The sequence below is a fragment of the Aquila chrysaetos genome, chromosome 16 (assembly GCF_900496995.4).
Source record: "Aquila chrysaetos chrysaetos chromosome 16, bAquChr1.4, whole genome shotgun sequence".
NCBI classification, from domain to species: domain Eukaryota; kingdom Metazoa; phylum Chordata; class Aves; order Accipitriformes; family Accipitridae; genus Aquila; species Aquila chrysaetos.
This window is the reverse complement of record NC_044019.1, coordinates 27,448,883-27,467,602: the sequence shown is the minus strand read 5'-3', so window position 1 is coordinate 27,467,602 and position 18,720 is coordinate 27,448,883. Positions and strand designations below refer to the sequence as shown.

The 18,720-nt window shown below is 36.7% G+C and overlaps 1 protein-coding gene across 7 annotated transcripts in view; it reads left to right on the top strand.

Moving 5' to 3' along the window:
- SHANK2 (SH3 and multiple ankyrin repeat domains 2) overlaps positions 1 to 18,720 on the top strand; it is a 365,112-nt gene that overhangs the window by 49,954 nt on the left and 296,438 nt on the right. For all 7 annotated transcript variants that reach the window (XM_030038580.2, XM_030038579.2, XM_030038578.2 and 4 more), the window contains 7 exons: positions 5,530 to 5,733; positions 7,485 to 7,556; positions 8,139 to 8,247; positions 8,515 to 8,666; positions 9,470 to 9,637; positions 11,223 to 11,339; positions 16,210 to 16,287. In XM_030038580.2, the coding sequence (XP_029894440.1) occupies positions 5,530 to 5,733; positions 7,485 to 7,556; positions 8,139 to 8,247; positions 8,515 to 8,666; positions 9,470 to 9,637; positions 11,223 to 11,339; positions 16,210 to 16,287 (900 nt within the window). The remainder of the gene's footprint in view (positions 1 to 5,529; positions 5,734 to 7,484; positions 7,557 to 8,138; positions 8,248 to 8,514; positions 8,667 to 9,469; positions 9,638 to 11,222; positions 11,340 to 16,209; positions 16,288 to 18,720) is intronic.

Sequence of the window (18,720 nt, the reverse complement as noted above, 5' to 3'; positions counted from 1 at the left end):
CAGGGTAAGTCTTCTTGTATTCATTTCCTTTATCAGCCCATGAAGGAACATATCACAAGTGATTCTGCCTATAACTGGAAGCAGTCTGGTTCTTCTCTAGTAGCTGTTGTCAAGAAAATCTCCTTTGCGTGATATTCTGACAGTGACGTCCAATGTTTTGTGCTTAGAATTGCTCTTTTTCTCAGACTTCAAGAACAGATCTGTTAGCCAATTGTTTTAAGGAATGTTTTCATCATTTTATTATCAACACATGGTGGTTGTTCTGCTCTTTTGTTTTATCCTATACTTAAGCGCTCCCTCTGGGTTATGTTTAAAATCAAAATGCTCAGATTCATATGTTTTATTAAATTCTGATGCTGAGATGGGATTGGGTCTGCTGAAGACTACTTTGAAATGCTTTCTGCCCATCTGTTTTGCTGCTCCACTTCAGTAATGAGCATTTACTGACTCCCCCCTCCCCTGTTTGTTTTATATTGGACTTCCCATGCAAAATGTTGTTTGGTAAGTGGCAGTTTGGTAAAGCAACAGCTTAAGTTGTAGCTACTTTTCGGTTTTCTGCTTCTGCTTTTTATACTCTTGTATCCTTTCTTTACTTTTTCCAGTATTCATTGGCCTTTAGGATTAAGAATCTTTTCCTTTAGTGCTTTTCCTTCTTAGATAAAACACTTGTTTAGTTTGTGCAATTTTTATCTTATGAAGGTAGGAACCCAGTTGTCACAACTGCGGCTTGAGTCACATTTTTGCTTAAGATACCTCCATTTTCACTTGTTTCCAGTCTGTACTGCTGTCTGCTGCCTCAGATCTATTCCAGGTTTTCCTTTGCAACTTCTCACAAGTATTCTTCTGTATCCTGTTTTGTGACTGCTTGTTGATTGCTGCTTTCTGTTTATAGTCGATCTTCCTTTTTTTTGTCTTCAGTTTGATGATGGGAACTTTGTGGGTGCTCCTGACATCTGTTCTTATGCCCTTGATCTGGACAGGTGATCTGACTTGCCAGCCGATGATGGTGTGGCCAGACTGGGTTTTTTTGACCTTTCATCTCATGAATTCTGTGTTTTCTGAATGCATTTTGATGAAGGAAAGCAGTACCTCCAAGAATTAAGTTGAACACCAAGCACAAATCCAAATGAGCAACTTGCTCCATTTTTTTCATGATACCCAACTCTCATTTGCATTTTCCGCTTTTTGGTTGTCACATCTTTAGTATCGACGTCTTCTATTGAAAGGAATAACTTTTATTTTGATATTCTGACAATCACATTTTGGAGGCAGCTGTACAAACCATTTGTCATGGTTCCTCTGTCGCAGCACAGTTCTGTGTGATTGACATCTTCGTGAGTCTGATGAAAAAGATGTGTTGGTTGATAGATTTTGAACAGATAAATGTTATTCCTCAGATATTCTGTATCATGAATGTTATTCTCACTGAGTTAATATTTTCCCTTTAGATGGAGTGGATGAGCTGTATTTTTCCCTTGCTTCCAGTCCTTCTGTTGTGCTTAGTGACTTACTCTCACCAGCATGCAGGAATGCAAGATTATAATTGACCATGTCTCATGATCCGAAGAGCTTTAATATCAAAAAAACAAGTCTCGCATTTCAGCAACCCATGTTGACGTGCTGTCTTGCTGCTAGACATGGATTTTGAGTGGTCTAGTGTGGTTTTGACAGTGTTTTTGAGCCACTCAGGGCTTCTTTGTTGGTTCTTATTTGGAAGAACTGTTGCAATTTTTACAGTGTATGTAGCTAGCCTTCAAGACAGACTATTACATTTTATCTGGTCTTGGGATGCAACAAAAAGGGTCGAAAGAATAGATCCCACATCTGTCAGTGCAAAACATCTTTATGTTTCATGTGTGTTTCTGTAGTTCTTTGCCACTAAACTATCCCTATTCTTTGATTTTTTTTTTTTTTTGATAATAAGTTGTTGAAGATTAGAAAAAGTTGTCCAGCTTTTTTGAGTCAGCCACTGTCTCGTTTCCTTGTGGTCACCACACCATGCGCATCTCATGAATTCTTATTTATTTCATAACTGAAGCAATCCATGTATAGATTCTGCTGTGATTCAACTAGCATTTTCTCCAGGTAGAAAGTGTGGTAGTAGGTAACAACTCGTCTACATGATGGAGATGATGACTGTGGTGGTCTCTGTCCTGGGAGGGCTGCCAGATGGACAGAGAAGCGGCACAGGGGAGGTGTTCCAGGGGCAGGCTGATCTAAAATACACCTTAGGCAGCATTTGAGTGGTCCTTCTCATCCTCTTGTTCAGCAGCTGCCTCTGAGAGAGTGCTAACAGCCTCCATCTCTATCCTGCCTGGCTTCATGGGAAGCATAAATAATCGCTTTTCTCACTAATTTCACTTATCCGAGTCTGAAATTTTGGTAGGAAACAGTTGTTCAGTTATTGATTTGCTTTTTACATCATTGATCTTAATTCATTATAAATTACTAATGGGATCAACATTTATTAAAATGAGTGCATTTTTTTTTTTTCTTGTGAATCACTAGAAAAGCTAGGGGTGTGAATAAATTAGTTTGTGAAATTACTAGTTTCAAAGTGTTTCCGTATTTATTCTGCCATTGAGGACTCCATAAAATATTGTAGCTAGTGTGGTAGAAATACAGTGCTAGTATAGTTATCAGATAATGCATTTTAAAGCAAGGCTTCAAGCTACTGCACAAGAAGAATTCCTCACTGCTATTTCAGTCCAGTGAATGTGGTTAAACTGTTATGTCCTGTCCTCACGCATTATATAAACATGCCAATGTCAGACCTGTGGAAAGCAAAGTATTTCAGAACATAAATATTGTGCATTACTGATGCAATGTGCATAAAATATTGATTTTCCATTGAAATTTATTCTGAAGAAATTTGAAATTATTTATAATTTCACCAATTTAGCAAATCTCTGAGAATTAGAAATACACACCATTATATGCAATATTCGCATGAAATCAAGAACAGATAGAACACAAGAATAGACTGAACAAAGTTGAACATGTTGAATTCCCAAGGTGCATTAAAAAAAAGCAGGCTTAATTAAACTGCAATCAGAAGTTAGTGTTTTGTATTGTTAAAATCAAAGCAGTGTCATACAAGTCCAAAAATTATTTGTTTCACGTAAGAATTTAATGTAAGAAAGACTTTCCTGGAAAAAAAAATACATGTAATTTCAAAATTGTCTTTGCTTCTTCCCATTTTAATAGCATTTCTTATAATCTTTCAAGATGTGTTGATAATGACATGTCACTGCATAGTGATACAACATGTAGAAGTTAAGCTCATAACATATATTGTAACAGACAATTTTTAGAGTTGCTGAAAACTGCTGATGTTTGAATCTGAACTTTGTATTGAAGTTTGAATCCATGTAAGAGTCATGGGGCAAGTGAGGTTCAGAGCTGAAGGAACACAGGGATTTAAAACAGATTGCCCTTGCTGCTAAGTCAGTATCTTAACAACTGGGCTGTTCGGGAATGAAAATACTGTTTACAATGTTCTTTCTGTCTCCCTCTCTCCTTCCTGCTACCATTTAAACCCCCCCAACTTTTCACAAAACACCTTGAAATGTAAAATATGTAAGGGGAATGAAAACTGCTTCCTAACCAACTTTATCTGTGGCAAAATCTAATATCTCATTTGATGAGATTTTTATATTTAAGATTGTAAAGGATTAGAGCTATCTGTTATTTCCTAGGCCAAAGCATCACCTGAGCACATTGCAATGAAAGTTTCATCCCTCTTCCCTTACATACCCCAAAATGTCTTAACATCAGTACTTGAGCCATATCTGAAAAAGTGCAGTTGGTGCAGGAACTGGTGAAAGACCAGTGGTAATTTTTAATAAGTCATGCCCAGGCGCAGTGGAGCTGGACAGTGCCCAAGGTTCACAAGCCTGCTTTGCTTCCTCGGGCAAACCCCTGTCAGATGCTATCACAGCACCTTCAGTGGTACGTTCCTAGCCAGGAACGATGAATAGAGGACATCTCAGTATCAGCGTCTATTGATAGGCCTCATATCTGAGGATTAATTCACAGAAACAGAGCCAAACTCCTCAACTTCAGTTTGTCATGATACTCGAAACCAGCTAGTCATCTCTGCTCTGGTAAAGCAGCTGTAGTGTTTGCTCAGTTAAAAATGGTTATAAATTGAAAGTTCTTCATGTCGTGTTGTACTTTTCACTGTTGAAAATATTTGCTACGTAATATTTAAGCAGTCAAGAAAAAGACACTGTGAACATATGAAATATTGTGACTTCTGCCTTTGAATTTGCTCTTCAAAATTCAGAATTGAAATATTCAAATGAATTTTTTATTTGATTCGTGTATATGGGATCAGAGATTACTTTCAGACATGTGCAGAGCTTGCCAGGATAAATATGTTTAGTTCTAAAAGACAAACTCCAACTGTTTTCTTATGGATGGCCTCAGGACTTTAAAAAGATGCCAACAGATACTGCAGAGGTGAGCAGTGCAGAAGCAGCTGTGGGTAAAGGAAACAATTCTCTCTCTTCATAAAACATCAGTCCTATTTTTACTTGCTCTTCTGTTCTCTTATCTTTATATACAATTATAACATGAAGAGTAGCAGAGTTCTTCAGAAAAGGCCTGAAGAGCGGTTACGGACATTATTACCGTAGCCATTATGTACCATAGCTACATTCATGGAAATGTACTGATAAAAAAGGATATATATATATCAACGTTTTTCTTTGGCCCACATGCAATCCCTGCATCCTGTGTTGAATCATGAGGGGACGGGGACATCCCCTGCGTGGACAAAGCAGGGTCTCCTGTGCTGTAGCTCTGCCACGACAGCTTGGTACGAGCCCTTCTCATGGCCCAGGATGGGGTGTGTTGGCAGCACCCTACATTCATAAGGTGCATCAGAGCCAACAAATTGGTTTCCAGGCATTGCCATCTGCTGGCAGCTCGTAACCAATAATTGCAATGCAAGCTACAATTGCGAAATTCCTAAATTTCTTAAATTTCTAAATTCCAGCTTGGTAAGAAGCACAGAACTGAGAAGTATTTTCAAGGTTTTCAAGTCTTCTGCTGCTTCACATCGTATAGTTTCTCCCATAAACTTACCCTAAGTTAAATGTAGCTTAAAATGAAGCAGAATTCTCGCCTGAATTCTGTTTTTTTGTGAAATTGTTGCTGATCACACTGATTGTCAGAACAGCCTAGAATCAAGTGGATAGTTAAACATCTTGTAACATCCCTTTCACTTGGCTTTTCAGACAGGTTTGCCATGAAGGTGTTCTTCCTCTGAAGAAGGATGTGGTCTCTGATGTTTGTGGAAGGACTTAAAACATCCTGTGTTTTCACAGTACTTGTGCATTAGTTATAGAGGAATACATGTCTGAAATATAATTCTGTTGATGTATGTTTTGTCATGGAATTTGTAGGTTTAGTGTGTATGTTTGTATATATTTATGACATTCTAAAATTTTAGAATGTAATATACTGTTTAAATGTTTTTTTCATTAATTAGATTTTTTTTTTTTTAATAATTTGTCTTTGCAGAAATGCATTAGATTTAACCCAGAAGCTTCAGTGTGGGTTGCAAAGCAACGAATTTTGTGCACTTTGAATCAAAGTTTGAAGGATGTCCTGAATTATGGACTGTTCCAGCCTGCAAGCAATGGTAGAGATGGGAAGTTTTTGGATGAGGAACGACTTCTTAGGGAATACCCACAGCCAGTGAATAAAGGAGTTCCTTCGCTTGAGGTATTTTTAGATCTAATATCTGCAACATTTGTATTCTGATATAAACTATACAATAAGCTGTATTTGAGGTTTCTCCGTGCACCTGAACTGCATTTGGGAAATAGTGATCAGCAAGTCTGAACTTGAACCCTTGCTCACAGAAGTGCTGGCACTCACTTGCTTGGTGGAGCTGTTCCATGTGTTATCCCCAAAAGGCTGCAAAGAATCAGCCCCTCTCGGAGATTTGATTTTGGAGTTTTCCTCTGCTAAGGACACAGAAGATGTATCTTATTCTGTGATTTAATAAAGAAATGTAAGGTTCTAGATGAAGCTTTTGGGTCTCTGATTAGGTTTGCAATAGTAGGGTAGCAGTTGCTGAATAACCAGCCGTTGCTTTCTCCAAAGAGAGGGTCTTTCTTTCCCAGTGAAGCCTTTGTTTTTTTCCTCCCATCTAGTTCCCTCTGTGCCCTCCTTCAGAGTGCACAGATTTCTTCTGGCTGCCTCCTGGAAAGCAGTAAGGGAAGAAAGGGTGTGTATGTGTAAAGCACTCACACATAGACACTGGAATTTCCCCCCTCTCTGTTGCTTATGCAGAGGCTGTGCAGCTGAGGGGTAAACTGGGCAGAGCTATTATGGCACTGGGTGAACATGGAGCAGGGCCAGATCACACTGAAACACAGCATAGCAGGAAACTGGGGCATGAGACTAGTATTTAATTAATTTTGGTATTGCTTGTACGGTGGTACATCAACCACTAATAATCTGCAGTTAATAGACTTGCTCCACTGTAACACAAATCCAAAAAAAAGGACCAGGGTCCAGAGAAGGTTTCAAGTCCTAGCTTTTCTAGCAGTTTATTTCAGAGATTCAATCACTGATGTCCATATTATAGCCATAAGCAGATTAAATAAACACTTCATTTTTTTCTGTCATGTTCTATTTCATGAGTGTTCACTGTTTGCAAAATTCTTCTCATTGCAGCTAAAGGATTGCAATTCAGGGGTTAAAAGTGGTCTTGTGAAAAGCCGATATTAAAGCCTCATTCAATACAGTCTCCTTGTCCAACAGATGTACTGCATTCTTTGAATTCTGCGTAGTGTGATTAGATAATAGTAAATTATAACTATATAAATCCCATGATTTTTGCCATAGATCTTGCTACTATGGCCATAGGGTGGCAAACTGTTCGGGGTAAAATGTGAGTGAGTTTCAGCCAAAAAAAGAGGCAATCCTCTGAACCTCATTCACAGGACAAGTCCTGTTAAACATCAGAACTATTCCCTTGTGTAAGTTCTGCCTATATTGATTAAGGGATTTTTCAGGAATCTTTTTTTGTTGTTGTTGTTTCAGAAATGCTAAGCTGATATATTGAAATATGTATTTTTTTTTTTTATTTAACATGCCTTCCCAGTTCTTTCTGCCTGAAAGTGCACAGATACCCTTAGGGAAAAGCTCTTTTCACTGTAATTCTTGCTTATTTATGTAGATTCTAGAGACCGATCTCATTTCCCATACACACCTCCACTGATTTCAGTATATTTATACAAGATAAGAATTTTGCTTACATGAATTGTAAAACTATGATGCCTCTATGTTAAGCAGAGTGCTAGTTATTGGTGAATATTCAGAATGAAGTACTAAGACTTTTTTTTTTAATTGTGCCTAAATCTACATCATTGTGGGTAATACTTTTTGGTAAGGTCAGAATATTATATTACGAGGTTTTAAGCAAAATAGGACATTTTAAATTTATTCTTTTTTCCCTTCCTCAGTTTCGATACAAGAAAAGAGTGTACAAACAGTTCAATCTTGATGAAAAACAGCTGGCTAAGCTTCATACGAAGGTATGCCCAATTTACTGGAGAAGTTAGCAATTGCCGACTTAGCAGAGCAATGTGTCTGAGAAACTGGAAATAAGTAGTTCATTACCACCTGGGCTAGTTGCTGAACAATGAGCAGTATGTGCTTCCAGCACCAACAGGAATCTGTGAATTGTGTTCTGGCAATTTCTCTCATAGAAAAATTCACATGATATCTTCCATATATATACAAGTAATTTTAAATGAGCCTTACTTCGTAAATACAACGTGCTTTCAGCATGCTGCCAAAATGCCGATCTATGTCTTTAGACTCATTTGCAGGTCAGAATAATAATGATCACCATACACCATCCTAATTTCTTACTGAATGAATGTTTTGATCATTTTTTCCTTAAAACTATGAAAACCAGAATCTTCTTACTGTGTTTGACTTTTGAACATTATAAACCGTAGGGTTTATGCTCTCAAAATACAGTCAGGTTCTCCACAAATGTGAATTAGCTACTGTTCAATGGATATTGACATCAATTGACAGAATATTTCACTTTTAGTCAAAATTTTCTTTTCAAAATTAGAGGATGATTGATTTGTCACTCTTTCTTTCAGGCTAATTTGAGAAAATTTATGGATCATGTCCACCATCTCTCAGTGGAAAAAATCACAAAGATGTTGGACCGAGGACTGGACCCAAACTATCATGACCTAGAAAGTGGAGGTCAGAACAATAAAACTAGCTGCATAAAGTAGTACCTTGGGTTTGTTTAACCTAAATTGATTAACAGGCTGAACCTCACACATTCTTTCTGTTGCCTTCATAACTTCAGGCTAATGGAGTCTATATGGTTTTGCTGTCCAAGGGAGAAAATTGATAATTTATGATTTTCTTTGAGCAGCATTTTTAACTTACAATTTTTAAAGCAAATGTTCTTTATTTTACAAATTTGCTCATCTTTTTTCAAGAACATGTTATTCTCTTCTTTAGAAACACCCCTAACTTTGGCAGTTCAGCTTGACAATACAGTAGAAGTGATAAAAGCTCTGAAAAATGGAGGAGCCCATTTGGACTTCAGAGCCAAAGATGGAATGACAGCTCTGCACAAAGCAGCCAGAGCTAAGAACCAAGTAACCCTCAAGGTAAATGCTTTCAGTAGCAAATTATACATTATTTTATAGAAAAAAAAAAGATAATGTTTTAATTGAAAACATTACTGTAATTACTGTCTTGACCTCAATGGATCCTTTAATATGTGCTTGTTCTAGTGCTTTCCTGTGGCTTTCAAATCTTAGGATTTTCTTTCAATAAAGGGCCTTTTCATTTCTGATTTTTTTGGTAGGAAGAAAAAGTGGTGAAATTTAACCTTATTCATTGATAGATGGGGAAGGATCTGTCTGAAGAAATAGGAATAGCGTTATTGTTGCTTATCTCTCTGAAAGCAAATGCTGGTGGCACGGATTACACATTATATCTTAACACAGTCTTTTCTGTTTTCTTTTGTATTTTAACAGGTATTCTTAAATCACCTTGATATTCTAGATTAAGTCTTATGTTTATGGTTTTTGTTTATTTCGTTTTGACAGATATTCAAATTGCATGACATTTTTGATAAAGCGTCTTGTAACTGAAGAGGTGAATAAGTTGCAGAGGCGATCTGGCATTTTCAGAACTGAGATTTCTAAACTTAATGAGAGGATGGAAATTGGACATTGTCATTCATCCTTTCCTTGCTATCCCCATAGATTCGTTTAGATCTTAATTCTTCCAAGGTCATTCCTTGCTTAACTTTGTGCTGCAGCCCATTCTATCAGCTCATAAAGTGAGCAAAAAATATACGTTATGGCAAATATCAACCTTGTAAATACTTTTTCAGGTAGAAAAGTCCCTTTATAGTTAGAAGTCCCTCCAAAATATATTTTTCACAGTTTGTGATTGCTTTCAGACCCTTTTAGAGCTTGGAGCATCTCCTAACTACAAAGACAGCTGTGGCCTGACACCACTGTACCACACTGCTATAGTGGGAGGGGATCCTTACTGCTGTGAACTGTTACTTCATGAACATGCTACAGTCAGTTGCAAAGATGAAAATGGATGGCAAGAAATTCATCAGGTAGGAAAGATTACTTTTTGTTTGGAGTGAAAGTTGCATGAGGAAATGTGCCATATATGTTCTGTGGTTAAATGCTGCTGTTTTGAAGGCCATTTGGGTATGTTTAGTCCATGCACATACAAGTATAGAATTTCTTCCTTTTTCTATTTGCTTATTACTTTGCATCCTGCTGTGGTGGAAGTGGAAGAAGTGGAAACTGTTCCAGTGGAGTTTTGTAACTTTGAAATCCTATGGTTACTGTGGATTTGGCTGCAGAAATTGCACTAGTCACATTTATGTAATGGACTCTTGGAAGTTTAGTGTCCTATTAGTGGCACTTCAGTAAAAAAAATGTAACTTGATCTTTTTGTTAGATGCCAATTTTAGTATCCTTGGTACCCTAGAATTCTTGTGTGTTTGTCAGAGGTACTTTCTCCTTTCTTTCTGGTGAACTTTACAGGAAGATTTGGGTTCGGGGTTCTGTTGCTAGGATCCTTCAGAATTTTGCACTGAAGGATGTAAAACTCTTACAAACTCACAGTTTGAGTCAGGTTTCATTCCCTGTGGGTGGAAACTGGGATTCTAATGATTTTTCTTTTGCTGTTTGTACATGGGTTTTCCTTTCCTCCCTTACATATTCAGTGTGTGGATAAAGGTGGTAGTGTGCTCTATAAAGAAAAATTATTTTTAAAATTTATCTTTTGAGGTTCATGGTGCTCATGATACCATAGCCAGCTGTGGTGCCAGAATTGATCAGGCACTATGACAGAGTGAATGGCTTTGTATCCCTGTATCTCTCAGCTTAAATTCCATATTATTATGCAGGAATGATACTGATCTGAGATGATACGAAATTAAAAATATTACAGATTGGGAGGTGCTCAGCTGGTGTGCCATAGAGAAGAAGGTAGTCAAGTAAATGAGACTGATGAATGGAAATACTGTGGTTTTTCTCGAACTTATTTGCTAATCAGGAAAGTTTCAAATTTCACTGGAGTCTTATTCATAGAGGGTTATTTCCAAGTATTCAGGGTCTAATGTTTTATTTGTGTGACTGATAAAGTAACTCTTGAAGATTTTCCCTCTTTTGGATCAGTGCCCTCTGTATACTGTGTGCCTACTTGACATCACAGAATCAAGAAGATTATTACTTGAATTTTGGCCAGATTTCCCTAATCTGTTTTCACGCCTTAAAAGCAAGCTTTGGAAATCTGATCATCTTCAGTGCCATCTAGTGGGCAACTCGCCGAAGATTAGCAGGACCAAAAAAACTTGACTTCTGTCAGTCTGCATGTCACATTTGACAGTTATGAATATTAGTGGATAAAAAGGGCCAAACTTTGTATTTTCTTGATACCTTAAATTGCCGTTCCTCAAATAAGCAGATGCTTAAACTTATGCACAGACAGACTTGCTGTACCTGAAGTGCACACATTGGTGTTTGCAGGCAGGTATGCACATCTGGGTGTTTGTCCTCCCATTCAGTCCAGGGGTGGTTCTAAAAATTAGACCCTAAGTAAAATAGCATCTTCTCTCCTAAAAACATTTACCTGGAATCCTTGCCTGGAATGTATAATAACCAAAATATGACTGCATCTCTTTACAGGCGTGCCGATACGGACACGTCCAACATCTGGAGCACCTCCTCTTCTACGGCGCCGATATGTGTGCGCAGAATGCCTCGGGCAACACAGCGCTGCACATCTGTGCCCTGTACAACCAGGTGAGCTGGCTTATGTCCTGTCATACCGTCCTCCTTCAGTGACATAAGGGTCCCCTATGACATAAGGTGGGAGCCGAGGGGTGCCTGGGGTCCCCTCTGCGTGGCTAAGTGGAGAAGGATGTCTTGCTTCGAGGAAAGGTGGTTTTGGGGTGTCCAGCCCCGTGGAGACTGGAAACCAGTGCTGTGAGAGAATAGCACATAGCCAGGGAAAAAAAGGCATAACTGAGGTACAAGTGCTCAACCTTTCGTGTCCATCCACAGAAACAGAGGCTCACTGAGTTTTCTGTTGAAGGAGTTTACTGGTTTGGTGTTAGGTTTTCCTGAGATACCGTTTCCTTGCTTTTAATAAATGGATTTGAGGTAAATTTCCTATTCTTATTGATCTCTAGAGGCAAGTTACACTGAAGAAGAACATAGCTCATTATTTTTCATTTGATTTATTTAATATGCAATGAAGTGTTACAGGTTTTAAACAGTGGTCTTAGAAACTATAAAGAACATAATTAAAAACTATTTTATTAGTGTTTTATTCACTGATTACAAATAAGGCTGCTCATTGTAGGTAGCAAGAGTATACATGTTAATTAGAAAATAAAACATCATGTTCTACCAGCTTATATTTTTTTTATATCATATCTAAATATTTGTTTCCTATTCAGAATTTATTGCTGTTTTACTAGAATTTAAATTAGAATTAATTACGAAATACTTGGAAAATTCTGTGGAAATGTCTCTGTAGATTACAGGATTCTCTGCTGTTTACAACTTGTGTAGTCATTTACAAATAATAGAACCATTTGATTTGACAGGATTTTATACTCTCTTTGCATGGATGGGATGGGAGGGAATGAGTTTTACAACTATGTTAAAGCATAGTGCATATAATGTTAAATTGAATTAGGAAGGCACAAGTCATGAGAAGTGACTGTAACTAGCGAAACATCTGTTAAAGCATCTGCTTCTTAATTAATTACCATCTTAGTTTTTTCAAAAGTCTTGTCAAGACAGATTCCTCAATTAGGTCTAATATACCCTTAACTTTTTTAAAAATAGAATTTTGGGGATAATTTGACATTTTTCAAGACTGCTGACTTGATGTGTGTTTCATAATTGATATAAATTCATAAAGAGTCTAGCTGTACAAACCTTCCCTGTTAATTCTGATTATTTGAAGTATGCAGCATATCAGTGGGATCAGTACCTCTGTGGACTGCTTCTTGCCCACTGTTTACCAACCACCTTCAACAGGCTGTTAAGTGCCTACAACTAGTTTAAGGTTAGCAATGGTTTCTTTGGTCAGCTTGGATGACTTCTGCGACTGTAGGCATACAAAGCTTTTGCAAGTCGGCGCTTGTTAAAATTCCTAGAAAATTTTGCAGAGAAATGAAATTCACCTTTATCTCCACAAAAATTTTGCATTTAGGCTTCACGTCGAGAGCTTAACATGTGTAAGTATAAGCATTTCTGTTGAAAAAGATATTTTAAAATATTCACTTTAACCTCATTTACTTCACTTTTTCTGAGTAAGAATTTTGAAGCCTGGACTGTAATGCACATATAAACTTAAAAACATGGACTCGTCTCTAGTTTTTTGTAACCATTTAATTGGAGGGCTTTCATGGCTATAGTTATTTACAAGATCATACGCTTTTAGCAAAGGTTATGGAATATGATGCTGAAATCAGAATAATCCTGTAAAATGACAGTATTTTTCATGTAGAGATGTGTTTTGCTCCTGACCTCAGTGGAAAAAATTATTCTGTAAAAGACTTAGAGACTCTCATTTAAATTGCATCTACAAATTTGCAAATATTTTCATAGTCATTAACCTTGTCTTTGTGAATGGAAGTTTAACATTTTGTGACTACACTATCAGGCTTCTGTTTTTCTTAATCAAGTATATGTGAAAATAAAAAGTTTTTTCAGGGTGCTGTGAACTGTAACCTATGCTGATTTTTTTCAGTGTTCCTTTTATTGAAAGTTGTTATTAGCTAAAGTGGAAGGAACAGTGTTGGCCTTTTCTGGATGGAGAGGATGGGAAGGGCAGCAGTATCTTTTTTTACCTCTTGATTCCTGTAGATGGAGTCATTATCCATTTGATTTTTCCCTTCTAGTCTTCCCTGGGGAATTTTCTTGGGATACTTTCTGAAGTTGGTACTTCTGTTTTCCTGAGTGTCAGCTAAGTGCTGATCTGAATAAATGATTGTTTTTTAAAGTTATTTCATGGCCATCCAGTAACTCAGTGAAATCTAGACAGATCTTATGCCTCTGTATTTTGCAAATAACAATGGTGGGATGAAGTGTGCCTCCCTTCAGTCAGTGGATTGGATTCTATATGAAAACTGTTGTAGTATTAAATCAGGTAATTAGCTCTCAGACAACAAACTGAATCTAGTCTGCTGACAAGCCCACACTTCTGTGTGAAATTCTTTTTAATCTTATGAATTCTAAAAAGCTACTGCATATTCAGTTTATGTATGATATAATGAATGAAGAATACTGAACTCTCAATATCAGAAGTTATTAGAGCTAAATATGTGCAAACAGGAGTTATGGCATTCATAGGCAGCGCCTTAACAATGGAGAGCTCTAAGATGAGGAATTTCCATTGAATTAACAGAGGAAAAGTAGTCAAAATCATTTCTGGTGATGAGTTTTTTTGCTTATTCTCCCTGGTTAGTTCCCCTTAACAGTGGAAGGACGGGGAGTAGATAAAAGGGGGGAGAGGATGAAGCTAAGAATGCTTCTGTTTTTTAAAAAAGAATAAAGAAACAAAAAAATGCAGTGCTTAATGCAAAACAAGTTTTCTTGAAAATTCTTATGTTGAGCAACTCTGACACTTTTGTCAAAACTTTTCTTGTCAAAACCATTTAACAAATAAATCACTTTGCATGTTTTTTGTTACACTGCAGACAGCTTAGTTAAATTTGTAAATCATGTAGAGAGTTTTAATATGTGTAATTCTTTTGATTTTATATTGTTGATTATTCAATCAGCAAATTAATACAGTATGTTTCTTAATATCATTATTTATATCCTCAGGTTCTTGATCAAAATTGGGTATTTTAACACTAAAGCATTCTACTAACATTACCAGTATGTTTACTAAGCAGTGCCTGGTGGAATAGCGGAACAGTTGTTATTATAGGAATATAATATAGTGTGCAAACGTCGAATCATTTAGGAGTCAGTCAAAAAGGAATTCTTGGAAAAGCAACCCTGAAAAGAACTTTTTTTTTTTTTTTTTTTTAACCTGGAGGTCTTCATCTAGATTGCAGCACATTTACTTCTTTTGGTTGATTGCTAATAGAGAACACAGAAAAATGAGAAAAACATTTTGACGTTTTACACATTGCTCTTGGTCTTCCTGTGTTTAGAGATACAGACAACACACCTAATGTGCAGATTTCAGTGCAAGCAAATGAGACTATTTCAATTAATGATATATCATTAAAAAATTACCATCTATGAGATGATTGTTAATATACCATCTTGAGATATGATCCATTCAGTTGTTTCAGGCTGTTACGCAGAATAGGAAGTGTGGAAACAAAATGTTATCTTTCTGGAGTATTGAATCTTGGGGAAAGGGTAGGATAGCATCCTCCCCAGATATGTTTATGACAGCCCTGTGATGGAGGAGACTTAATGGGATCAAGAATCCAGTTTGATAAATTAGAAAACACAGTGACAAAAATTATTTTCAATCATAATTTCTGGCATTCACTTATGACTCAGAATCTAGTAAATAAGCTTCATTTCTGTCACTAAAATAGCTAAATTATATGATTGTTTTCTCTGGCTGCAAATTTACTGTTAAAAGTGAAAGGTGGCACATTGAAATACCTCATTAGGTAGAACTCCATAAAACAACATGACAAGAAGTCTGGAAAACACAACAAAATTAATAGAAATATTTATGATGAGGAAATATGAAAACATTTTGAAATGTAAACTGGCTTGCATAAGGTCCTAAGATGAACATTAAAGATGACCAGGAAGAAATATAGTCTATATATGGATCATCAAAAAGTCTAGTATTCTGAGAACCATGCCAGAACTGCAGAGGATTTCTCGCAAATTATGGTCAGTTATATTTTACAGCAGTGTGGAGTAGTGGCTTAAGCAATACGCTGTATTGGTCCAAAAGAATTGTTTTTAAGGGATTTTGTTTGCAGATTTCCTCAGTCCAGAGGGACTGAAGCCATACTTTTCTCTTGTTAGAAGGACTGTATTGGGTTTGCGCTGTAACTGTTAGCATTTTTTAGGTGAAAAGAGAAGGTAAGACTGGTCAGTGCAGTATGTATAGCCAGACCAAATAATTTCAGGTATATTGAAAAAAAAAAATAAATCATACATTAGAAGTTTAAAATTGAAGATAAGTTAAAAAAAAAAACTACATGTAAGTGGTAAAACTGCTTTGTTTAATTTTTAGCTGTAGGAGAGGATCTCATTCATCCCAGGTACTGTTTACTGTACCATGAACAGTACTGTTTTCCCTACAAAATAGGCAAAAACCATATGAGAGTCAAATTTCATTTTGAACTAGCATATTTTCTGAAAAATCTGATTTGCTAAGTAAGGAATTTCCACAGTACAGTTTCTTAAATATTCAATAAGATGTTTACCTCTCCCATTCCTCTACATTGTTTTACACTTGCATATTGTTTCTACTCTAACACACTGCAAAGCTCCTACAGTCTTGTCATATTTAAAGTACTATATTAATAACTTAATTTCTCAGATTATTTATTTTGTTTACTTGTTATCAAAGAAAATATACAGCAAACAGCAATGCATTGCATAGCCATAATGTCTATTTAGTAACTGAAGACCCTTGTTAACAAACTTACTCTTCTGCCGTTTTCAGGAGAGCTGTGCAAGAGTGCTGCTGTTCCGGGGAGCCAACAAGGAGATTAAGAATTACAACAGCCAGTCTCCATTTCAGGTAAAAAAGAAATACCTATTCCCCCTGCCCCCAGAAATATTTGCAAGAAAATCTCATGTGAACTTGGTTTTGTGGTGAAGTTAACACTGTACAAGGCTGAAAACAGCTGTAGAGTAAGATAACTATCATTTTAGAAACTGTGGCTTTTATGTAATGCAGTAAGTGAAGATGTCCTGGAATAATCAAGAATGAGAGAAAAACACACTCCCTCTTAGCAGTTCAGGTGACACTGGTAATGAGTTTGAGAATTATATGAGCTGTTGATGACAAAACATGAAATCCTTGGTGTCCTGTGGTCCGATGTGCCTTGCTTTGTGATTATCTCCAGTCTCATGGAAGAGAGATCCAAGGAGTAACTGGGAAGCTAAGCTTTGCTTGGCCCTATTGAATTATCCAGAAAGAAGCTCTTCCTTGGATGTGAGGCCAAAGAGCTGGGCTAAGTTTCAGGGGTGGGGTTGATTTAATGCACTCTCAGTGGTAAAAGTTGAAGCTGTCATCTGTATCTCCAAAAGAAGATGAAGTCTTTCTTTGGATTAGTCAAAACTGACTAGATGTTTTTTCACCATTTTGTTATATTAAAGTACTTTCAGAAAGCTTAATTAAAAATCCAAATGGAAGGAAATTGTTTGTCCAAAGGGTTGTCAGGTATGGCTGACAACCTTAAGCCCTTCTTTCTGAAGCAGTTGTAATTAGCCTGGATTTCAGAGAAACATTCGTAATGCAAACTGACATGTGAGAAATAGGGATGAAAACTGTAATGTTTTAAGAAAAAGGAACAGAAAGAATTTTTGTCAAGTTACAGCAAATAGTGCTTCTGGAAGAATGATGTCACAGTACCATTAAAAGGAACTGTCCTGTTGTGAGGGGGCCATTTCCCAAACCCAAGTAGTCTTTCAACCAAAAGAAATCCTGATTTACCTTTGGTTGTTGTATCTTTCCCATTACATTCTCAGCCCACTTTGGATAATACTGGCATAGAATTCAAGGAAGACTGCATTTTCTCTCATGCTTTGACAAGTGAAATAGTTGGAATATTAGCTATGTCCATGTGGATCTCTGAGTTGGCTCCTCAAAGGTTATGTGTAGATAACCCCTCTGAGTTTCAGGCTTTTAAAAAAACCTCAGCCAAATATTTCTATATCAGTTTAATTATCTCCATATTTTGAAGTTTTCTGGACATAAGTTGTGTATCTCAAGAGCTTAAAAGTCCTACTGGCAAATCCCAGCCAGCTAATTGTTTACTTTTGGGACCATTTTCCCCAAATTGGGGAAACAGTGCATTAATAATTTAATTTTAGGCACCATTTTCAGACCGCTAATAGTTTGCCATCTAAATATATGCTAAGCACAAATTCACTAAGTACTAGATAATACTTATCACTGCACCTTAGAATTACAGAGTGATTAAAAAATGGAATAAGAGAAAACGCTAATTATTGGAGGGATGGGTTTCAGTGTCATCTCTTTACTTGGAGAGATTAGATTATTTTATTACTTTACGTCTTTGAGATTAACTTTTCTTTTTGTTTTAGGATTTTTTGTGGGGAGGTTAAATGACAAGTAGAATTGTTACTGTCTTCCTCTTTGTGCTGACTGCTGCAACATTCTTGTTCTTCCTCTTAGAACAGAAAAATATGGGGGGAAAGGACAGAAAAGAAAATATTTGTAAAAGCTAGTGCTGATGGCTGTAGGACTGCAAGAAATGAAGGATGACTAGCCAGAACTAAATAAAATCAAATGAGCACAGGAGACAGAAGAAATAATTTTAAGAGAAGGGTATAGCTATGGAAGTGCGCTTACTGACCAGTGAACTATCTCCTGTCCCTGTGGAATAAATTCCTATTTGTTATCATTTATTATATGCTACACTTCTGATGCTTGGGCTTTTGACTGGTCACTCTTGCCCTAGCACGGACAGAAGGACTAACAATTAGGTTGGCTTTGTTTTATGCTTTCTAGATCCACATACCTAAAAAAATGAAATTACTTTCCATCTTTTTATTCTATGGTGACTTTTTGGTGTAGGGAATGTAGGAAAAGTTCTAGTTTTTCTAAATGGAGTGAGTAGAGAAAACCCTGACGCCAGCACTGCAATAAAGCAGCATTAGAATTAATTCTTTGCCATCTGTCTGTTGCTGACCTAGTCGATCAAACACCACAAGTGGAGCTGTTACAAAATTATGCAGAATCCCCTTGAGTTAATAGGATTTTGCATACTAAAAATGTTTACTCATGTAATCAGTAGCAAGGAACATCGAAGCATCTCATATGTACATAATGAGAACGGTTGTAGCTGCAGCATCTATTCCTTTGAGTAACCTCCATTACATTCTTTTCTCAGATATCTAAAAGGATGATTCTTTTGAATTGCTGCTTAGAAAATTGATGATATGAAAACTGCACTTTTCTGTAAAATAAAAGTATCTAGACATG